The sequence below is a fragment of the Harmonia axyridis genome, chromosome 1 (genome assembly GCF_914767665.1).
Source record: "Harmonia axyridis chromosome 1, icHarAxyr1.1, whole genome shotgun sequence".
Taxonomy (NCBI): Eukaryota; Metazoa; Arthropoda; class Insecta; order Coleoptera; family Coccinellidae; genus Harmonia; species Harmonia axyridis.
Window position 1 is genome coordinate 6,530,788 of NC_059501.1, and position 23,598 is coordinate 6,554,385.

Genomic DNA, 23,598 nt, shown 5'->3' on the forward strand with positions numbered 1-23,598 from the left:
ATTTCGTAATTCCAGTTATCTATCGACTTTCGAACGATTTCTGTGTGAGGTCCTGAGATTTTTATATTGTTTAGGATCGTAGAATAACCTCAATCGCGATTTATACAAAAACTCTATGATTTCAGATTGAATTATTAGATGGATACAAAAATGAATATGATTGAATCACCTCAATAAGTTCTTGTGAAATACAGAAGAATTTTGAGGACTAGTGAAAAGTTTATCCGATTTTTTTATCACCAGTAAATGTCTTGTTTTCTTTGAAAGAACGAAGATTAAATAAATATTTAATCTCGTTCTTTGAAATGAAATTTTATGAAAAATATATTATGTGTCCATATGAGGAATTTGATTCATTGATCAATTTTAATGAAGAACCTTTGTGCTCATTAATGTAGCATTTAATTTTCTTTTTCACATAGGTGTAAGTAACCTAAAAATTGTAAAAAAAATCTATTTTCGAAATCTACGTAACTGAACGTAAAGTGTACATAAATTCAATGAAAAAATTCATTTTATTGATGAATTCAGTCATCACCGTTCAACCGATGAACATAAACATCAATATAATCAAAAATCCTTCATCATATTGATCATTGTAACAAGAAAAAAACTTCCAATGTAGTGTTCATTATCACAATGTTCGGTTCATTATTCGATCAGTTGTAAAGAGTGTTTTTTTAGAGCTATAGAACTTTAAATTGCAATTAAACAACGATGGATTATTCGATTGATATATTTTATTTATCCGCAAGATAATCTTGTGGCATTACATTTTAAATATGATTTCTGGCATATGACCGCCACGGCTGGCTCGGATGTAGTCCAATTTGGACGTCCAATTTGCGATGACTTTTTCCAACATTTGTGGCCGTATATAGGCAATAACACGGCGAATGTTGTCAAATGGTCAAGGGTTTGTGGCTTATCCGCATAGATCAATGACTTTACATAGCCCCCACAGAAAGTAGTCTAGCGGTGTTAAATCACAAGATCTTGGAGGCCAATTTACAGGTCCAAAACGTGAAATTAAACGGTCACCAAACGTGTCTTTCAATAAATCGATTGTGGCACGAGCTGTGTGCCATGTTGCGCCGTCTTGTTGGAACCACAGCTCCTGGACATCATGGTTGTTCAATTCAGGAATGAAAAAGTTAGTTATCATGGCTCTATACCGATCACCATTGACTGTAACGTTCTGGCCATCATCGTTTTTGAAGAAGTACGCACCAATGATTCCACCAGCCCATAAAGCGCACCAAACAGTCAGTTTTTCTGGATGCAACGGTGTTTCGACGTACACTTGAGGATTAGCTTAGAAGTACGGACCAATGATTCCAAGAGCACATAAAGTGCACCAAACAGTCAGTTTTTCTGGATATAACGGTGTTTCGACATACACTTGAGGATTAGCTTCACTCCAAATGCCTCAGTTTTGTTAGTTGACGTTGCCATTCAACCAGAAGTGCGCTTCATCGCTATGAAAATAAAATGGACGTAGTGCGCGATACGTATTTCGCACAGAACCATTATTTTCGAAATGAAATTGCACTATTTGCAAGCGTTGTTTAGGCGTGAGTCTATTCATGATGAATTGCCAAACCAAACTGAGTATAAGTCACTTGACAGCTGTTAAATCGGTCGCCATCTTGAACAGTAATGACAACTTAAAGTTATATACCTCGAAAAAAAACACCCGTTACTTTGTATCAACAATGTAATACTGTTCATTAAAACTAAACTATGATGCAAAAAAAAATTAACTTTTTCGAGGTGATTGGAAGTTTGTTCGAGATATAATTTTCGGAATCTCCAGTATAAATTCAAAGGTGAATGAATGAAGGATATTGTTGAAGTTTAATAGGCGAATTTGATGAACTGGCCCTTGTATTCCCGTACAAAAGACTTACAGTTTAGCTTGATCTTCAAACAAATCATTAATTAAGAAAAATAAGCCATAAATCTCACACACTGCCGTCATGTTTACGGATCGGTTATCAATAAACTGTTTTCAATTGGGTTGGTAATTGGTTAGGTCAAGACCTCACCAGACATCTTAATAAAGAAAGTATTTCAATGGACTTCATTCGGTTGCCACCTAAGGATCGTTACAATGTTTATTTTTGGTTGAAATCTTATAGTCAATGAGACAAATGTAGAGATCTCAAAATTCAATATCAAAAGTTTTTCCAATAAGAGGTTTTATATATAAAGAAAAAGAGTATATTTTGAGAGATATTATGTTTACTTCATTATAAAGAGAATACCTTTCTATTTATCTGACATTCACAAACGAGGACGATATCAGCCAAATGGCTGCCACGACTACAGTTGCAGCATAATATTATTGTTTCGATGAAATTGGAATTGTTGAAAGCAAGTAGGAAGATCAACAATTACCACAGTCATTGGTGATTATTAGCTTGAAATGGCTTTCAATAAAAGGCAGAATATTTTTTATGAATGTTGAGGAAATAACCAAATGAACAATTGGTCTACAGTTTGGATAATACTGCTATGAGCTGATTTTAAGTTGATGAATTTGAAATTCAAATTTGCAATACTTAGATGACTATAGCGATAAGATGGTAGTCGAAATAAATAGATCGTAGATGTAATACAATGAAAGTAGGTATTTGTAAACATAACGCCATCGAAATATTAATCGATTTGTGTCTGCATCATAGAGTTATTCTCGATTAAACATGTCAGCTTACGAGACAAATTCTCGTCATTCGCGGGAGGTTTTAATTTTCTGCTTCATTATGAAGAAATTTGCAGCTGAGGCTCATCGAATGCTCTCATATACCAATGGTGAGGCCGCTATTAGTAAAATAAGTGAGTGGTTTCAACGCTCCAAGAACAGTGATTTTGACGTCGAAGACCAAAATGGCGAAGAGAGAAGGTTTTCGAAGATGCTGAATTAGAGGCATTACTTGATCACGACTGGTGTCAAACGCACCAATAATTGGCAGAATCATTGGGAGTGACGCAACAAGCCATTTCAAGATACAGAAACAAGGAAATTGGGTGCCGTACGAGATAAAGCCGCGAGATGTTGAACGGCGGTTGTTTGCTTGTGAACAGCTGCTTGCAAGGCAAAGACGGAAAGGAGTTCTGCATCGCCTTATGATTGGAGACAAAAAATGGGATCATAACGATAATCTCAAGTGCAGAAAATCATGGGGATATCCCGGCCATGCTTCCACGTCGACGGCCAAACCTAATATTCACGGTTCCGAGGTCATGCTTAGTATTTGGTGGGACCAGCTCGGGGTAGTGTATTCTGAGTTGTTAAAACCAACTGAAATAATCACATGTGATCGTTGTCGAACGCAATCAATGCGTCTGAGCCGAGCATTGAAAGACAAACGGCCGCAATACAACGAGAGAGTCGTGGCCAAAAAAATACTTGGAAACATTGAAATGGGGAGTCCTACCCCACCCGCCGTTGCTCCCTCGAACTATCACTGGATTCGATTAATGGCACACGGCCTGACTGGCCAGCACTTCCGGTCTCATGAAGAAGTAAAAAATTGGATCGATTCGTGTATCGCTTCAAAAGATGACCAGTTTTATAACGAGGGATTTGATAGGGATTTGGCGAGCGATGAATAAAACTTTGAATCATAAATGTATAATCAGTTTTTTTCACAATAAAGCATCGACTTTTAGAAAAAACGATGGAAGCAAAATTGTATTTCTCTTACATTCTGAAATTTCGATATCCTCGAATTTAATACGTAATATAACGAAACGTAATATAATGGAACGATACCCGCATCAATCAAAGAACCCTCCATCATACAATTGTGGTCTTAGAAGCAGATGTACTAAGTAAGTCATAAATTCACCCCCTCGCCCTTCTTCTTCTTCTTCACCATCTTCCCCATCAACCACCCCAAGGAACTCCGACCCGACATTTCTATGCATATCGCTTTTATATCATTTCCAATAGACCGTATCGCGCGCGATACACACTCGCCGAACCGCTCGGCTAACCTCCCCCCCACCCCAATAAATCACAACCTCCCCTCGATGCACAGCCATCTCCGCAGACCCGAATCGCCCATCTCAGTATCGTAATGAGCCTTGTTGGTAGTTAGTAAAAGTGGTAACGGCGCCTTAAAACGCCCGTAAAACCGCTTTTTATTAGCGATAAAGTCCCCGGTTCTAGGTGCGGGCTCACCGTACGCGCCCGGAGAAGCGAGCCGCCGAGCTAGGCGGCTCACGGCTCGCTGTGCTATCTTGGGCGTGTGTGTGTGGAACTGATTTGGTTACGCGGACACGTAAACAATTACCGGTGCCCTGTATGGGTTTTACGAGGTGTCGGATGGGCCTTTACGCGTCTGTGACTGAAATGACTGATTAGAAGGGGGTGGGCGACTTGGTCGGTTGAGAATTTCGTAGACTAACCGGTAAAAAAACATTTTTGGGAAAATATTCAGAACTGTTTGAAGAGACGGAACTTGTTGCCTAGTATGAGCATCTACTAAGAAGATTTACTTCTTACTTCATTCCTCAAAATATATAAAACTGTGTTATATATAACTCGAGATCGGCTGAACCGATTTTCAAGATCTTCCAATTGTTACATTTGTATCTGTTCGAATAAGGGAATGAATAACTATCATATTATCGAATAATGAACGACATGAAATTAAAATTAAATATAACGATACTAAAACAAACAACCTGGGTTTCGTAAAAACACATTAGAATCAAATTGAAATCACATCAGAATCAAATTAAAATCACATTAGTATTGAATTAAAATCAGATTGAAACCCAATTAAAATCTTATTGAAAACAAACTGAAGATAAATTGGAATAACAATAAAATCAAATAGATATCAAATTGGAATCACATTAAAATAAAATTAGAACCACATTGGAATCAATTTAAAAATCACATATGGAAAAAATCAAATTCATTGAAACATAATTACAATCGCATTGAAACTCAATTAAAATCACATTGAGAATAGATTCAAAATAAAAACGCATTCAATCATTAGATTCACATTAAAATCTCTTTTGAATCGAATTGGAAAGAATTGAAAACTAATCAAAATAAAATTGAGAACTAATTAAAATAAAATTGAACACTAATTAAAAGCAAATCAAAATCACATTGAAAGTGAATGTCTTTAACATTCAGAACGAATTTAATTCAAATCATATTCACAATAAAGTCGCATAAATTCAAATCACATTAAATTCACATAAAATAAATTAAATCGAATTGAAAATCCAACTAAAATTAAATTGATATAAAATTGAAATCTAATTGAAATGACATAATAATTCTAAATAAAATTAAAATCGAATTGAAATTGCATTGACATCAAATTAATATTATATTAAAAACAAATTTAAATTATATCAATTTCAAATCAAAATCAGATTGAAAACAAATTAAAATTACTTTGACAGCCAATTGAATTCACGTTGAAACAAAAATAAAACCACATCAAAATCGAATTGAAATCACATTAGAATCAAGTGAATATCGAATTGAAAAGAAATTAAAATCACATTGAAACCCAATTAAAATCACATTGAGGACAATTTGAAGTCGAATTGAAGTCAGAATGATATAATAATAATAATAATAATGTTTATCGAACTAAACTCCAATTGGAACCACATTAAAATGAAATCAAAAAATCACATAAAAATAAAATTAGAGAGAAACTGAAAACAAATTGAAATCAAAGTGAAACCTCATTAAAATCACATTAAAAATGAATTGAATTCACAATAAAATCGCATTAAAATCAAATTGACATCATAATGGATTCACATTAAGATCTCATCAGAAACGAATTGGAATAAAATTGAATACTAATTCAAATAAAATTAAAAACTAATTAAACCAATTGAAAATCACATTGGAACCCAATTAAAGACATTCAGAACAAATTGATTTCAAATCATAGTCACAATCAAATCGCATTAAGTTTAATTCAGAATCACATTAAAACCACATCGAAATAAAATGTAAAGCGAATATAAAAATTCATTCCATAAATTAAAACTGATTGAAATGACACAAATAAATTAAATTCGAATTAAAATGACATTTGTGTCAAATTGAAATCACATTAAAAACAAATCAAAACCACATTGGAATCAAATAAAATCAGATTGAAAACAAGGTAAAATCAAACTAAAATCCCATTAAAATTCAATTGTTATCAATTAAAACTTCAATAACAAATTGAAGTCAGATTAAAGTCACAAAAAAATCGAAGTAAACACCAATTGAAATCAAATTAAAACCACATCAGAATTGAAAACGAATTAAAATCAAATATAAATCACATTGACACCCAATTAAAATAACATCGAATAAATCGATGTCAAATTAAAGTCACAATTAAATCGAATTGCATTGCATTGAAATCAACTTGAAATCTCATTAAAATCTAATTACACACACAAAATTCTTAATTTCCTGACGAAATCCTGCATACTCATTCACTGCATTGTACATTCCCATTTTGATCGGATGGTTGGTTTTTTCTTTATTTGGAAAACCATATTTCCTATGTGTATATAAATCTGAAACCATTTTATATATGCCTACATATGTCCATTACAACGGCGTACCATGGATAGAAATTAGGGAGGGGGGTCGTTCAGGTTGTGATTTTATAAAATAAAAATAAATTACCCTCATTTCATAATTTTTAATAGTGTGAGTTTTTTTTATCATTAAAATAGTTATTTCAAGAATTGTAATAAATTCCTACAACAAAATTTAATAACGATAAATTTTTTTCTGCAGGGGGGGCAGTTGCCCCCCATTAACGGAGTATGCACAAAAATGCATCGCTAATCTATTACATCCAGGATGATGAAAGTAGTCCCAAGATTGGAACAAATTTTCTTCACGTAATTTACATTTCCTTCAGATCTATTTCAAACCCCCGAATCATTATCAACCCTTAGCATTATTGACCCATCTCAACTCGGCTAATCCGTTTCAATCTCAAAGCGACAATAATGGCTCTTTTACGACCCTCATGAAGACGTAATAATTACCCGTGAGAAATCCAGGTCGATATTAACAGCAACAAAATGGTTACCTGGATCGGCTTCCAACTATACTCCAAAAAAAAAAAACAGTGACAGCTGCATGAGCGATAAAGGACTTCGACAACCTCTCAAGATGGCTGAAAATGGAACCTACCTGCAGCGTGACAATTATACAATCTGACAAATGAGATTATATTATTATTCAGGGTCCTTTTGTACCTGCGAAAATAACTGGGGTGTTAAAGTCAAGATGTATATTTTTGGTTATAGTTATGAACGTTAACAAAAATAAACGGGAACCATTGGTTGTATTACAATGTGTATTGCCACTGTGGATGGGTGCCTTTGAAGATGAGGTTGCGGTGGGGTGATCATGATGACGTTTATGGCGTTTTGGATAACCGTTTCTGGACTTATTGAACGATCTGTTTATTCTACGGGAAAATTTACGAGATTACTCTTTTATTATTTCGGTTGTGTAGGTTTTGGCAGAATTGGAGCTCGTATTTTAGCTTTGCTCTTATACCCTATGTATTTCTTTATTTGTGGTTGCAATTTATTCCTGTATATTCTTACTAAATAGGAAAACATATATTTAAGTTCCGGATTATTAACGAAACTTCTGTTGAACTTGGAATTTTGCCGCCAAGTTTTCGATTTCTGTAATTGAACTTGATATCTCTTAAATTTTTGATTGGATGACTGAAATATGGAAAGAAAAAATGATCGAATTGAAATATTCGGTCACACTTTAGATGAGCTTCTACTATGTAAAGAGAATTATGAAATATTAAAAAATCATTCACGTAGTTTTGTGGTAGAAGTTAAAAAAAAAGAGAAATATATTTCTGAAATTCATTGTTTAATATGGAGGTAATCACATTTGATGATATCTGTTTGATAACATATAAATAAATTTTAATCAATTGACAATGAAAATATTCTTCATAAAAATATATCTGAATAATATACTTATACCTATAAAAAATAATGAAGTGACAAAAATCATTTCCTTTTTCAAATATAAAATCTCTTTACTGTGATAGCTTTCCAGTATTTCCTCTCACAGAAAAATATTTTAGAAATTGAGGATAATGTCAAAAGCAATGGGATATAAATTAATTTAAAAAAAGATAATAATTACTTGAACCGTACTAAGATATTGTAAAATAAGTCAACTTTTTGCTATCTCTTCAACTTTTGCCAAGAACATGAAATAAAATAGGATTTAGGCAGCAATTTTATTCTGAATCAAAATTGGGTAGAATTTGATTTTACATCATTAAAAAGGAGAGAAAAAAGTCCTATGATCTCACAATCTTTTACATCGTTGCAAAATATTAAAATACAGCAAGTACTTAGAGTGCATTACTTATTCCAGGATGCTGAAAATCATTGATATTATACAAAAAAAAATCAAAATCAATGTGAATCAAACCCTTCTGACGATATACACAAAATAAAAGAAAAATTAAAAATAAATCCCGAACATTAATCACATATCATATATAAAATTAAGATTTAAATTCGTCAATACCTATATTAGTGATTATATAATAAGTTTATGTAGACTATAACAACACTGAACATCTGCCTAGTTCTTCCATAATATTGGCAATTTTCATCTGTTCTTCGTTCAGTCCAATATTTGTATTTCATACCTATCTAAGTTGCTGTTTCCTTTTTTTACAATATGACCTTCTTGATTTTTAGTTTTTGACCAAGGTTTCCTATGTTATCCTCAAAGTTTGTATTTCACAAACTTTCAATATTGTACTTGTTCCAATACGACTTTTTGCAGTATACTTTTTGATACGTCAACAGTCTAGTCTAGAACCTAACATTGTTTTTTATTTCTTTAGGTTCATTATCAGCAACATTACAGTTTACATTTTATTGTCAAGAACTTCCAGTTAGGTACTTGCATTTCGTCTCTTTCTGTGAAAATCCGGAATTTTTTGTATATTTTTTAAAATTTTTTTCTATATTTTCGTAAACAATTTCATTGATTCTTCTAGATTTTCTATCAAGAGAACTGAGTTGGTTTAAATTGATATTAAGACAAAGCATGCAAGACTGTTGCATGATTCTCTCAATTAGTAGGTCTATTAGATGTCTATTAATGAGTTTGAACAAGACTAATAAAGCCAGCCATTATAAGTTTGAAGAGTTCACTAACGCAGACACCATTAGGGATAGTTCACACCCCCCCAAAGTTGTTAGATCCTTTGCCCTAAAAATCAATCCCGTTGGATGGCACAATTTTGAAGGGATTATTCCTGGCACACCCATTCTACTGATAAGATTACATTGATATAATGCTTCATGAAAGCCTTTTCTGATTTACAAATTCCGTGAAATTGAATAAATATGTATCATTAAATATAATTAATCAACAAACTAAAGACTCTTTAAGAAATGCATCAATCCAAAACTCACCAAATCAAAGAATGACTCAAGTTGAGATTTGTAGAATATTTTGCATTTGAAAAATCAATTGACGAAATTCTTTGGATTTTTTTTAATATGAACATCAAGAGAACATTCACACATTCTTGAAGATATTGAAAGCAAGACGATTGGCTCTCTCAGAAGAAGATTAGCACTGGGCGTAGATAAGATATGAAGGACCCTGGAAATTTTCTTGAAATTTTGGGAAACCAAAGGTATATATTCCGAGGTGAAAATAAAACGATCAACTCATCTCGAACCCAAGTAGATGCAGTACCATCAAGTATAATCAAGATTGCAACCTGCCACCGCGTAATCTCCACGTACAACGCAAAAAGCAAGGCATAGAGAGAGACAGAGATCAAAACGACCAATGAAATGAATTGGCCGTAAACGTTCATTCTTATAGATTCAATATGGTCGAAACTGGCTTAATTTCAAAGCGTCAACTTCTCCCGCAACGACGGTAAACAGGTTTATATTACGGCTTTATCTGCGGCTCGCCGAGCGCAAGGAAAATATCCGGGCCCATTCTACATGCCGTTTCGCGCACAGAAATGGTTTCTTATGTGCCGTAAAAGTCACATCGTATTGATTGTTAACTGGCTCGAATACGGTTTACTGCCCGGTCGTTCGGTCGGTGCGACTACCGTCCGATAGAGGGCGCGAGGAGCGGCGGTGCCGAAATGGCCGTGACGGGAGAGGAAGATGCAGCTTCCGCGGTCCGTTGATAGGGTGGGCTGCTGTCTGCGCCCACGCGGATGATCCTTGGTGAAGGGACCAGAGGTCGAGTTTCGGTTTTTGGATTAGATAATGCTTATTTTTCTTTTTTTCTTTTGTGGCTCATTCAAAAATAGGTTTTTCCTTGCTTGTGCAGAGATATGCATTATGATTTCTGATAAAAACTGGATGTGCGTCAATAAATTGTAGCAATGAATTATGACGAATATATTATTTTAAAATACCGAAGCGCCTGAGCCCAGTCGGTTTATCTGGGTCAGACTTCATAATTCCACTCAATGAAAAGTCAAAGAAAACACTCGTTTTATTTTCAACTAGTATATTATCTTACATTTTGTATTTTTGTATATATACATTTAGGGAAAAAATTGAAAATATACAAAAATGGAGCTTCTTGATGTTATTCCCTAGTAAGTTTGGGGTGCGGGCTTATTATATTCCCATCAAAATGGATGATGTGATTCTATGGAATAAACCAACTAGTATACATATCCGAACTCCTGAAACAAAAATTGTGAAAATTCAGAAGATAATCCAGCAAAATAATATGAAAAAAGAACTTCAAAAAACCCAATCATAATTAATTAATTTAAAATTTTAATTTCAAGATAATCGATATTACGAAATATATAACTCGTTAATGGAATCTGGAACAAAAAAAAAATGAATATCTAACTATTGTCCGACACATAGAGATTTGAACAAATATTTTCAACCACCGGTCTTCTCGATGAAATGAGAAACGCTATGAAATAATAATATAAGAATTTCCTCAACAGAAATTATTATGATTCATATCAAACCTTACAATATTTTAGATCATAGATACCTATCTATTATGTACTTTTAAAATTACGATCGATTTGAAATATTGCATGGAGCTTGAAATGTTTATTTTACATCCACACGCAAAATTTCAACTAGGTCGGATATGCATCTTACTTTGTTTTTTAATCTTTTAATTTGCTATAGCTCGAATTTCGTGATCAACTCAAAAATTCTGTGTCAAGCTTGAAATGATTGTTATTTCATATATTATGTACCTTTTCATTAAACACTTCAAATTCCTCCAATAATGAAAGGAATTTTGATAAACTTTTGCATCACTTCGAAGCTTACCATATCGACATATGACTTAAGTTGAGAAATTAGAAATAAAAACTTTCTCTTAGACTGAATTTGCATTTATAGAATATTTCAAATTTTCTATTGACGAAATGCTAAATATTGTTTCTGGAAATTATTAATGTATTTCAAAACTACATTCACATAACGATATTCACACAAAGAATGAATTGGCAGAATTGAAGCCCATAGATAATTGGAAATTTTTAATAGTTTATGTTTACTACCAATAATTAATACATAAAAATGAATAAAATCATTCTCAATAAGTCGAATGAATAGTTTATTAGGTAAATAAACTTTTATTATTATTAATGAAGGCATTGGAAATATATTGGTAAAAAATTCCCCAAAATTAATTAATTGATTTAATTTAATTTTTCCAACATGCAAAAAATATTATACTGATTTTTTCATTTTTCATTTCAATTATTATGTTGGAAAAATTATTATAATAATAAAAAATATGAACTAAGAAAATATAAATTAAAATAAAAAATATATCTTGTTTATGTGTTCCTTCATGAAGGGCAAATATTATATTCGCGAATAATATAGAAAATTGCTTATGAGCACTTTTTGTTCTATCCCCTTTCATAATATTTCTTGAAACAAATTTTGCCTCAATATTAAATAAGAAATGAAATTTTCACATTTTCAATATTGTTTTTTTTTACAGGAAAATATGGAGCTTCAAACAATTTCATACGGTAAGTAAACATTTTTTTGGCATTTACGACTACGATATATGTAGCTTAAGATTTATTGTTTGGGCATTCCGTTGATATTGATGTCGATATAGTAATATGTGACCAGGAAGCAATTGTTCTATGAAAAAAAGGAGAAACAAACATTGTCATTCACCAGGCCATAGGAAATATTAGTCATTTTTTTATATTCAAGGAAATATTAAAAATACAGGGAAATAAGAATGAAGAAAGCTAAAAGAAGACTGTTGAAACGACAGTTGCGTTTCCAATTTTCTTCCTAAAAGGATTCCAATGATTTAATATCGGGAATGATAAACCAAACTTTTATTACTCATTTTTATATCTCTGAAATCTGTTTAAATATTAATATCCACAATAACAACTGATAATCTTAGATAAAATAGAATTATTAATTTTTATTTCAAACTCACTATCTCCCAAGTTAACATTAACATATATTATATCCTTCTATCCATAGGCAAAAACTGCCTATTATATGAATGAATCTTAATTTTATAGATTAGAATAATTAAGATTGTAAAACGCCTACAAAGACCATCTCTTTAACGACACACGATAAATTATATCGAAGACATAAAAAAAACATAAAATCACTCCTGACAAACGTGGAAAAACAGATATAAAACTAATTTGTGTAGTTAGCACTTTACGATTTGCCTTTATATTAGGACCATAAAAGTTTTACGATTGAGGCACGCGTCACTTTCAACCACCACCATACCAAGAGTGTCAGTCAGAAGTGTGAAATCTTCAAAACGGGTCGTAAACAACGGTTCGGTAGTCAAGTGACTTTTACGATCAGTCAAATAGTCATAAAACTCGGTTTTACGACAGATAAAATCATTTTCTTCAGGTTGGGATCATAAGAGGTTACATACAAGGGGAAAAGAGGGGTTTGGGGATAATGCGTTGGCTGCTACTGTTTGGAAATTTGAGAATTAGAATTTTTGTCCAGTGATTAAATTAAAAGCTGGATATTTAGTTTTGTAAATTTAATTTTTTTTTGGAGAGACTCTTTTGGACCTTTCTTTGTTCAAAATGATATTTATGTTATTCAAGTTGAAGTGTCATATTAAAAAAATATTTGTGAAATTTTAGGTTTCTTTGAGACCTTTTTTCCTTCATTGGTTGGAAATTGCCAATTTTTTGTGTGTTGGAGATTTATGCAAAAAATTTGCAACCCTTATGTTATGTCGGCAAAATAAATATTTTTTCACATAAAATATGACTATTTTTTTGTAAATTAAATTTAAAAAATTTAGTATGTGGTTATCCCATTTTTTTCGGTAGAAAATGGTCTTTTAAAATGCCACTCCACCAACTCTTGAGCAATTACAAGAAAAATGTTAAAATAATTTTTTTTTCATTTTTGGAAGAGTTCAACTCTTTTAGGACAGAACTCCTAAGAGAGTTCATATGAAAAACTCTCCTGAAGGCAAGGATTCACCCCCTAAAACCATTTATTTGGCAACACCTTGTATGTAAAAGTATAAAACTTGAAATTGTTAATTCACATCCACACGCAAAATTTCAACTCGATCAGATCTGAACTGCATTTTTTAATTTTTATTTTCCGAAACTCTGATTGAAATTTCTTTGATTTTGATAGAGCGATCTACTAGAAATGTTGCGTGGAACTGAAAATTGTTATCTTTTGTATACACTTAAAATCTGTATAGGTGTACATGCAAAATTTCAACTTAATCGAATCTGTAATCACGGAAATATATTTTTTTCAATATATTTTAATAAATTTTATGATTCTAATGATGCAATGATCGTGAAATTATTACTTCATATGAACACCTTATATCACAACTCCGTCGATTTTGTAGTCACGAAAGAGAAGGTAGTTTTTTATTTTCCATGAATTTTTATTATTCCGGTTACACGACCAACATGATATTTCGAATGGTTATCGAATCTGAAGTTTCAAAATTAACAGGAAAACAAAATTCGCTACAGCCATCTTTACGGAACCCCTAGTTGGATTTCGGACATTAATGAACTCCGCCCCCGCATTTCAGATATGAACCTACCTTGAAAATTTCAAGATTTTAGGACCTTCCGTTTGTGAGGTATCGTGTTGACGGCCTGCCGACCGGACGGACAGAATCTAATTCGAGAACTGATGCGTCATCAGTGAGTCGAATTTTATCGGTTGATACCAGTCTCTGCTCAAAATTCGAAAATTACAATTATTGTGATGAAATGATAATGGGAAATGTTCAATAAAAGAGACCTAGGCCTTTCAGCAGAAAAAAATCCTTAATTGTTGCAATATAGGCTCCCTCTGACTACTCTAAATCACAATTGTAGCACATCCACAATGTACCCTCCAACCAGTGTGAAGAGCTGCAACTCCTTCGAATCAAGCGTCTATACTCTATAGTCTATACTATAGGCCGACCTCCTATGATCATTTTACGATGTTTTTACGACTACTTTTATGACATCCTAATGACGGTCGTCAAGTCAATGGTAGTTTTGTCGCAGGTCAATTGATGGTCCGTTCCCGAAATTTACGATGAGGATAAAAGTGTCTTTCTGGAGATTTGATTCAATTATCATATGTTCCTTGAAGGGCTGATGATAGGCGTCGAGGATTTTACGACTTGTTTATTTAAACATTGCTCGTAAAATTATAACGATACCGCATATCCTTTGTGGTCGCAGTTTTATGGCACACTTAATTTATTTTCAACGCCGAAAAGAAGAAAAAAAGATATAAAATTTTTTTTTCCGTGATTATGGATTTGCCAGTTTGTAGAGTTGAGGCGCCTTTAATTTACGATGGGAATAAAAATGTTTATTGCGATTAAGATTGTCACGCGTCAATTACATTGTCAGGCCTGTAGTTTATTACCAACATAAAATGTTGAGTGGATCATTTGGGGTTGTAAATTGGTGTTTTGAATTTTATGATTTGTTCAGTTAAATATTGATGGTCAAATGGCAATAAAAGCCTATCTGAGGTGTTGGTTTTATAGATCATTTAATTTGCTTTCAACTGAGCAGACTTAAAACAAGAATTATATTATTTTTCCTGGGTTCTTAATCTCTTAATTTAAGAGGTCTTCTTTTGAAGAGGTTTTATTTTAAGTGAATAAATGGGAGGAGCCTTTAATTTATTGATAATGTACATCAATTACCTGTTGGTAACTTTATATTATTTTTAGTGTTTACTTGAAATTTAATTGATTTTGGTTTTTTTTCAGTTGAAAATGCCTGGACTAAAAATTTGGTCTTAAATCCAAAGGAATTTACTTGTCATTATTTATGATTGTCTACATCAAGAATACCCAAGTATCAGATCAAATTTCATTCGTTTTGAAACTGATAAAGCTCCTTAACAGATAAAAAACCTCTTCAGGTTGGGTTCCTCCATACATAATTGAAAACATAATGAAATTTAGAATTCAGTTGTTAAATAATTGAAGGAATGCTTCAGAAAAATTTTGGGTGGATTGTAGCATTGAGATATGTATTTAAAAAAATTTACAGATTTGTCTCAAACTCAAATTCTTCTTGAATATTATCCATAAACTTATTCAGCTTCAATATCATAAGAGGAATAGTCCACTATTTCTGATCTGATAACCCTGTGAAGTCTGAACAATATAGAATATATTTCGGAGAAAAGATTGAAACCATATTGATTTGATTTTTTTTTAAATGAGAGATGAGACAAAAGAACTAATTTTCGTGGAATGTAAAATAATAATGTATTAAAAAGGAATTTCCTTGACAATTGCAGGATTATCGATTTCATATAATAGACCAAATTTTCTAAAATCACTATTCTAGTTTTTTCAATTCTCATTCAGAATTTTGAGATCGATGAATTGGGAATATTGAGATAAATTGAGTGAATCATCAATAAAAATATTTTGTTCTTGAGATACAACTTAGACATACACATCAATTCAAGACAGTTAGAGGTTTTCACACTAACAAATAACTTTATTCAATTTGTATTTTTATTGCATTTATCAACAGTTTGCTTGTTGAATATTTTTTTGAGTTATAGCCTCATTATTTATTTATCAGATTATACAGCAAAGTACCTACCTACGTAAACCACCAAGCATGTTTTTTTTCATATACGATCGTTGTTTATTTTTTCTGTTTTGTCATTCTGTCAACATCCGAAATTTCGAAAGAAGAGATTTTAATAAACAATAAACCGAGATTTAATATCCTCACACCAACCTAATAACCAATCGATCAAAATCGCCAAACAATCGAACCAAACTCGAAAAAAATTTCCACGTACAACACCGTTCAAAACCCGATCGAAATGAAGCAATCCTGAAAGCAGCCACTACCACGATTTAAGTAGCTCCGAGAGAGACTTCATCCCAAAATGAATTTCATCGTTTACGAGTCCTTCAAGTGGCTCAAGTAGCCATTCAGCGCTGATGTTATTTCTCTGACGACCGGAATGTTTCTGGTTTTATTGCCGCGGTTCGGGCGCCCGCCGCTAGATAGCGCCACCGCACCGCCCGATCGTCGCGGCCCGCCAGACAGAGACGGGACCACACGGTGGAGGGGGTACGCGAGGGGTCACGCAATGAATGGGCTCCTTGCGCACTGCATGCACTCGACGCCTTTGTACTCACGATTGGTTCCAGGGCGCCCCCTCCCAGCCGAAAGGCACCGTCCTACTAAAGGTGCGCTCCGGACTTGTGTCCAGATTTCTCCGATATGTGGAAATTCTGGAAAAATTGCGAAAATTGGTGGAATTCGAAAAGCGGGAAATTCGCGTCGAATGAGGTTTTTTAGACGTGGGTTTTGGTTGTGATGGGTTTTAAGGGGTTGGGGTCCGTCAGCGGGGGGTTCTAGGGCCGGCGAAGTCCGGCGAAAGCGTCGAAAACCTGCGAATGGCCGTTTTTACGTCGGAAATAATACAGGTAGCGATAAAGGGAGCTTTAATGAGCTCTCTATTGTGGCCTCGTGTCGTTTTTAAGTGGGGATTACGTACGCGCGCAAGCGAAACGGAGCGCGGGGCCGAGGAGAGAGAGAGAGAGCGAGAATGGATCGGGATGTGTGGGTAGGAGCAGAATCCAGAGCTCCAGTGGGTTTCCATCCGCGACTTGGCTAGCCGGCTTGGTAGATACGTCCGTGCATCCTTTGGATTCGAACCTCGCGCGCACTCGTGTGTCGTACGATTTTACTGCCGCATTTTTATAGCCCGGTTTTACGATTATTTACATCGTTAACTGTAATCATTTTACTGCCGTTTGAGCGGCGCCCATAACCGTGTCGAGTGACACTACAAATGACCTGTTAAAATCCGGAACGAATTATAATGTCGTATTTTTTTAACTTGTTTATATTGTGCGACTTTGACTGAGTCTGATCCGGCCGGACGTTGCAACGAACAGCAGTGCTTTCTGAAAATTGACTAGTGTAAGTGTGCCCGTATTGAGTTTGTTCGTTTTTTGTTTTTTGAGCGGACTATCCCTCCAGTCGGGGGATAATAGTAAATAGCTCCAAGATTAATTCGGCAATCATGAACTCCTACTTCGAACAGGGTGGCTTCTACGGGGGCCACCACCACCAGGGTGCCGGGTCTGTAACAGGGGCCCATCACCACGATCAGAGTGCAGCGGCTGCGGCCGCTTACAGATCTTTCCCGCTAAGTCTGGGGATGTCACCGTACGCCTCCACGCAGCACCATCATCATCATTCCCTGCACCAAGCCAGACCTCCGCAAGATTCTCCTTACGACGCTTCTGTAGCAGCAGCCTGTAAACTATACTCTTCGTCAGAAAGCCAACAAAATTCCTACAGCAGTTCCGGAAACACGAAACCAGACTGCTCTAAGGGAAACGCAGACCAAAACGGATACGCTTCTGTAGTTGCAGCACAAGCTGTAAAGGACGTTTGGCAAAGCGCTGCTACCGGTGGTGGTGCAAATTTAGCCAACAGCTTGGCAGGTCCAGTGCGACCTTCAGCATGTACCCCAGATAGTAGGGTTGGCTATGGAACTTCAGTAGGTTTGGTAGGAGGAGACCCGTCTTCAAGTCCAGGATCGGCGACCGGAGGAAGGACGTCCAATTCCTTATCTTCATGGAACAACCCTTGCTCGCTGAACACATCGTCTTCGCAGCCTGTAGGAACGCAGATCCATCAGCAGCCCAACCACACATTCTACCCTTGGATGGCCATTGCAGGTATGTAACCTTTAGATTTTACTCGAAATTCGGAAAAGTCCGGTAGGGCCAATTTCAGGTGGGAACCCTTTACAATCGTCTCAAAAGTCCACTTGAGACCTAATGATCGCCCCATTAAGCCCGGTTTCATTTGTAAATACGGTCTGGAACTTATTTAAAGCGAGGAGCTGGGTCCCCCGCTGTTCTTACTTGAATTTGCTGCGAGTCAAGTGCGTGTAAAATCAGGGTTGAATGTGCCCAATTATTGTTCCCTATCTCCGGGCCGGATCTCTGGCCATGGGCGAGATCCAGGGCCGGCACGGGTGGCCCGAGGGGGTCCTTTGTCGGAAACGATTGTACGGTGTCGTATTTTGGAGTTTTAAGACCTGTTTATTATTGGTTGTTGCAATTTTGCATAGCGTGAACGTTTGTGGTTGGGACGGTGATTGGTTTTGTCCGACGGCTAACGCAGCGGGAGTGGTTGAGACCGTTAAAAAAAATAGCTATGGCGAATTTTTTTACGTGGATGATTTTGAGAGATTGTCTGTAGGTTTTTTCAGAGTGTGAAAATTGAAAAATCGAATTCTGCTGGCTATTCAGTTATTTGACGATTATTTCCTAAGTTTGTATTAAATTGAACAGTAGTACATTAATGAAATTATTTTTATTGTCTTTCTGAATAAATTAGAATATTACGAGAATTTTCTAAGTTCGTGATTGTGATGTAGTAAATTAATTGCAATAAATTGAATAATTTTGAGCATTTTCTTTCAATCTGATCAGTAGTAAAATTATTTTTTGTCATCGTAACTAAATTACGTTATAAATTGAATAATGCAGGAAAATTCTTCTTCTGTCTTGATTTGAGCTGTAGGTGAATTTATTCATTAATCGGACTCTATTAGAATTATTTTCTATCTAATATCGAATTTTGTAATTCGATCGAATCAAATATTTCTCAATGTCTTAGAATATTCGATTTAAATATATGTCATGTTTCATTAGAATAAATCACATTTTCATTAGGATATTCAGTGGGACCGATAATTTGCTTGATTAATTAAAAAAATAAAAATATCGCCATTATTCTTTAAAAATCCACTGAGCTCTTGTACTCTTTATAAGGATAATTAATTTATTTACTGCCATAATTACGTGTTCGAAATATCCTCAATTGAATAAATGTGAAATGTTCACATTTTCGAAAATAATTGATGACAAATATTATAAAAAGATGTAATTCTACAAGGCTAAAGATATATTTATATTTCTCTATACTAACACTTATAATAGTTTTTCGAATAAAGATAATAATTAATTATTTACATAGGAATTATAACAAATTTCACTGACAATATAAAACTTTTGTCATAATGTGAGTAGCTTGAGAAAAATTGTAATCTTCAAATTTTGTTGAAATAATTATTCAATTCATTAATTTTGGAAGACCTACCAGTCTAAATTCTTTTTTTTTAATAATAAAATTTTTCTTATAATGTGAGTAGCTTGAGAATAATTCTTATCTTCTGTTGGAATAATTATTCAATTTATTAATTTTCGAAATCCTTCTTTTTTTTAATAAAAAAATTATATCATTTCGTCCCAATAATACAACAAAAAATCCTGAAATTATTTCTAATTCAACTTTATTTTTCCTATATTTTACGATAACATAATATTCGAGAAATTCCGCCAAAAAAAAATTCTCACTAAATTTTCCACCCGATCGATTAACCTCGAATTTGGGGCCATTTCGCCCCTGTCCCTCTCCTTCCGGATTTGGAAGTCTACGTTATAGAACTCGAACGAACAAGCCGCATAAAAGTCCTCCCTCCCCAGACCGGCGTTTGTTTTGTCACATGGACAATCAGCTGATTCAAAAGCGGGCGTCCAGAACGCCAAATTAATTTTCCACGTCCCTAAACTCTCGGCGCCCACCCCTTATTTTTTGCCGCTTCCAGGCCGGTCCACAAATCATCCCAGAAGCCGTCAGTCGAAAGAGTTGAGTGCGAAGTTAGATTTTTTACTGCCCCAAAAACGTCTTAAATTCATCCGGTTGGCGAAAGATGGAGTTCTCTACCTTTTTTATTTTGCGACAACCCTCTAGGGGTTGTGGTTTTGTGCGGTACTACCTGTTCGTCTGATTGACCTACCTGTCGACAGATGTCGGTAGTGTGCGGTGATTGACTAACCTGTCATTCGAAATGTCTACGCTACTTACTTGGCGTATTGCCCTACAGCTTTTTGAATTGTCTCTTTCATCTCTAGATCATAACGTAAATAAACCTCTTCGGCGTACTCTCGAAAGTATTTATTTCGAGATCTTGACTCACTTGACTCCCAAAGTCAGTCCACGAAAAAAAAAACAGCACAAAATGAGATGAAAAGCTTTTCGTTCGACTGGTCCAAATAAATCTGTTATGTTTTCTGGCCTGTTCGAAAAACCGCCAGGTCTACCGTTTATTGTGCCGACGTCAAACGTCAGTCAGAGAAGCACGCAAGTAGGAGGAATATTTTGCCTACAATTGAATGAAAATTAATGGGATTCGATGTCTAGGAAATGAATAAAAAAAGAACGACTTCATCGATAGCCTGGTTATTATCTACTACAGTATTACCTTTAGCACATTACGTTTTATGGATGGGTGATGTTTGAAATTGGAGGGTTCGTGGCTTTGTATTGCCTCGTGCACGTGACTCATGTACGAGGGTCGTTCGACAAGTTTTCCACCCAAGATAAGTAGTTGTTGAAAATCAATAGATTTAGTGTGCAAATGCAAATGAAGTACTTTAGATTCCATGCTCAACTTGAAAATCAAAAAATGGCTAACGTACTTTTATTGTATTCAAAGCCGATCTACCTTGTTGGCAGATGAACATTGGTGGTAGATTTCTTCTATAGTTTTGAAAGCTGATTCTATTTTGTTCGGAATAACATTCAATAAGAATAAAAAATTATTTGAAAAAGTCTCAGTTCGAATGGAACACATTAAATTCAAAGTGTGCAGACACTGAATTGAAAGTGATAGTGATTCATTTTGATGAATAAATAATAGTTAGTCCATCAATCTAGAAAAAACTTATGTGTATAGGATCCATTACTGTTTAGCAGCGTTTTTAATGCCATAAAACTCTTATTAATCATAATTAAATCATTAAACTGAGATGTTCTCGATTTATCGTCCATCAACATATTTAATTTTTTTTGCAATTCTTTCTTGAACAGTTTGATTGATTCAAAATGAAAAAAAGGATTTCAACCTTTATACCTATAGGTATAGTACCTAAATTCAAAATTATCATCGAACTATTATTATCTAGGTATGTAATTAATTACATCATTTCAGGATGTATAAACATTGTTGTGATCTGAAAAAGTTAATGATCAGCAATAAAACGTTCCAATATGCTAATATTGTATATTTAAAAAAAATTTTTTTTCGATGCCCTTGAAATATGTTATTTCGAATTTAATGAATCGATTGAAAATCAGTTATTTCCACCTCAGAGTCATAAACATAGGTAGAGGGAGCTTATGTCATTTTCAGTAAGCAAATTTTGTCTCCAACATGAACTATCAAATTTGACATGAAGCGCGAGAAAATGTAAACATATCAGTGATATTTCACTCAATTTGCAAGTTTCTCCGCAAAGATCGCACTTCTTATGTCAATCAACGTTTCATATTAACTCAAAATATATTGAAATAAATACCTAAATTTATCAGAAATCAGAAAGAAACGATGTGAAACAACAAATGACACTAGGAGAGCAAAAGTTGCCAAACCTTGGATTTCAGCAGGTAGATAAAGAAAATAATAAATATTCTGCTTATTACAAATTCGACAATTAGGAAAAATATGAGATTCCAAATATTCAAATTTGCATATTTACTTGAGAATAACTCAAATAAATATATTTCATTCATAACGATATAGTAAAATTGTGGATTCGAAAATATATCCCTATCCGAAAACGTAATCCAACTAAGTTAGGGACATGAAAAAATTGCGTATACTCCCTCTATCTATGTTTATTACTCCATGGTTGAAACCATAAAGTCCTATTCAATCTCATTATCTGTCAATTTTACCTCTCAACGCTGACCTGGGTGTCATTTTACGACCGCCTATAGATGCGGGTGCTTCCGAATAACCTTTGGCCGTTTTGGAACAGGAACAACGAGAACAAAAATCAGGAAGAGCGGGCTATGTAATCCTTCATAGCGACTGGGTTAGAGACAGGACTACGGTATTGCAGCTAGACCTGCATTTTAACCCCTTGGATACCAAGAAATTATCATCTGAATGCGACCTGTCTTAGAGGGCCGGCGATATATTACTGTTATTTGAGTTATTAAACGCTTCTCTGTCCAGGGACTAAGCACCTTCCACAGCAGTTGAAATTTCGTAAGCCTGTTTCAGAGAATTGGAAATTTTTGTCTTCATTTGATTTAAAAAAAAATACGCGCACTTGTTCGAATTCGTATTCACGTAATTCATTCATAAAATCTCGCATGAACTCTGAAACTGTTGAAAATATAATACATACATTTACTCAATTAGCGTAGAATTACACAAATTAAAACAAAAAACAAATTTTCCTGTCGAAAAAATTCTGAGACTTGAATTTTGAATAACTCATTTCATCTAATGGATATATCTTGAAATATCGAATTCTACAAACAATTTTGTATGAGTATTTCACCAATTATTGAGGAATCAAATTTCATATGTATTTCGTCCTTCAACAAACACGCAAAAATCGAGATTGCTTGAAATTTCATCAGTGCAGGAAATAATTTTTTTTTTTAATAATTTAATATCATATTGGGATTAATATTTTGAATAAATAATTCTAATGAAGCGCCAATTAGTAACAGCGTTTGTTATTAGCCTATATTTCGTATATCCTTTCGAATTTGTTACCTGTTAGTCTTTAGGTTCATAATATAATGTCTTGGAAATGTTATCTTGTATTCACGCTGAGAACTGGCGTAAAACTCCAACGTAACATACCTATAATTTTAATAATGTTATTCCAACTATTCATTAATATGCTAACATTCTTGATGCCCATGTTATAGAAGGTTCACCAGCCTGTTCACATAGATCCGAGTTCTTTCTCATCCGTCTAGAACATTTACAGCTGGTGTGCCCTATTTTATATACATATTCAGTTATTTATTGTAATATGGGAAAAAATTCGGGCTAGGAGGTATTTTGTAGGTCCTCCAGTAATGATGGTTGTTTGGCTTTACCCAAAAGCGAGGCTGAAAATACTTAAAACCTGCCCTAAAATAGTCAAGGTTTCTTTATTGTATCACAGCGATCATTCATTCATACAGA

The 23,598-nt window shown here is 34.2% G+C and overlaps 1 protein-coding gene across 2 annotated transcripts in view; it reads left to right on the forward strand.

Moving 5' to 3' along the window:
• Positions 1-17,142: 17,142 nt before the first annotated feature.
• LOC123680847 (homeotic protein ultrabithorax) overlaps positions 17,143-23,598 on the forward strand; it is a 270,094-nt gene continuing 263,638 nt past the window's right edge. The window contains exon 1 of one of the 2 annotated variants that reach the window (XM_045618965.1): positions 17,143-18,271. In XM_045618965.1, the coding sequence (XP_045474921.1) occupies positions 17,608-18,271 (664 nt within the window). In that variant the 5' untranslated portion in view covers positions 17,143-17,607. The remainder of the gene's footprint in view (positions 18,272-23,598) is intronic. The other variant, XR_006747575.1, reaches the window with a different exon arrangement.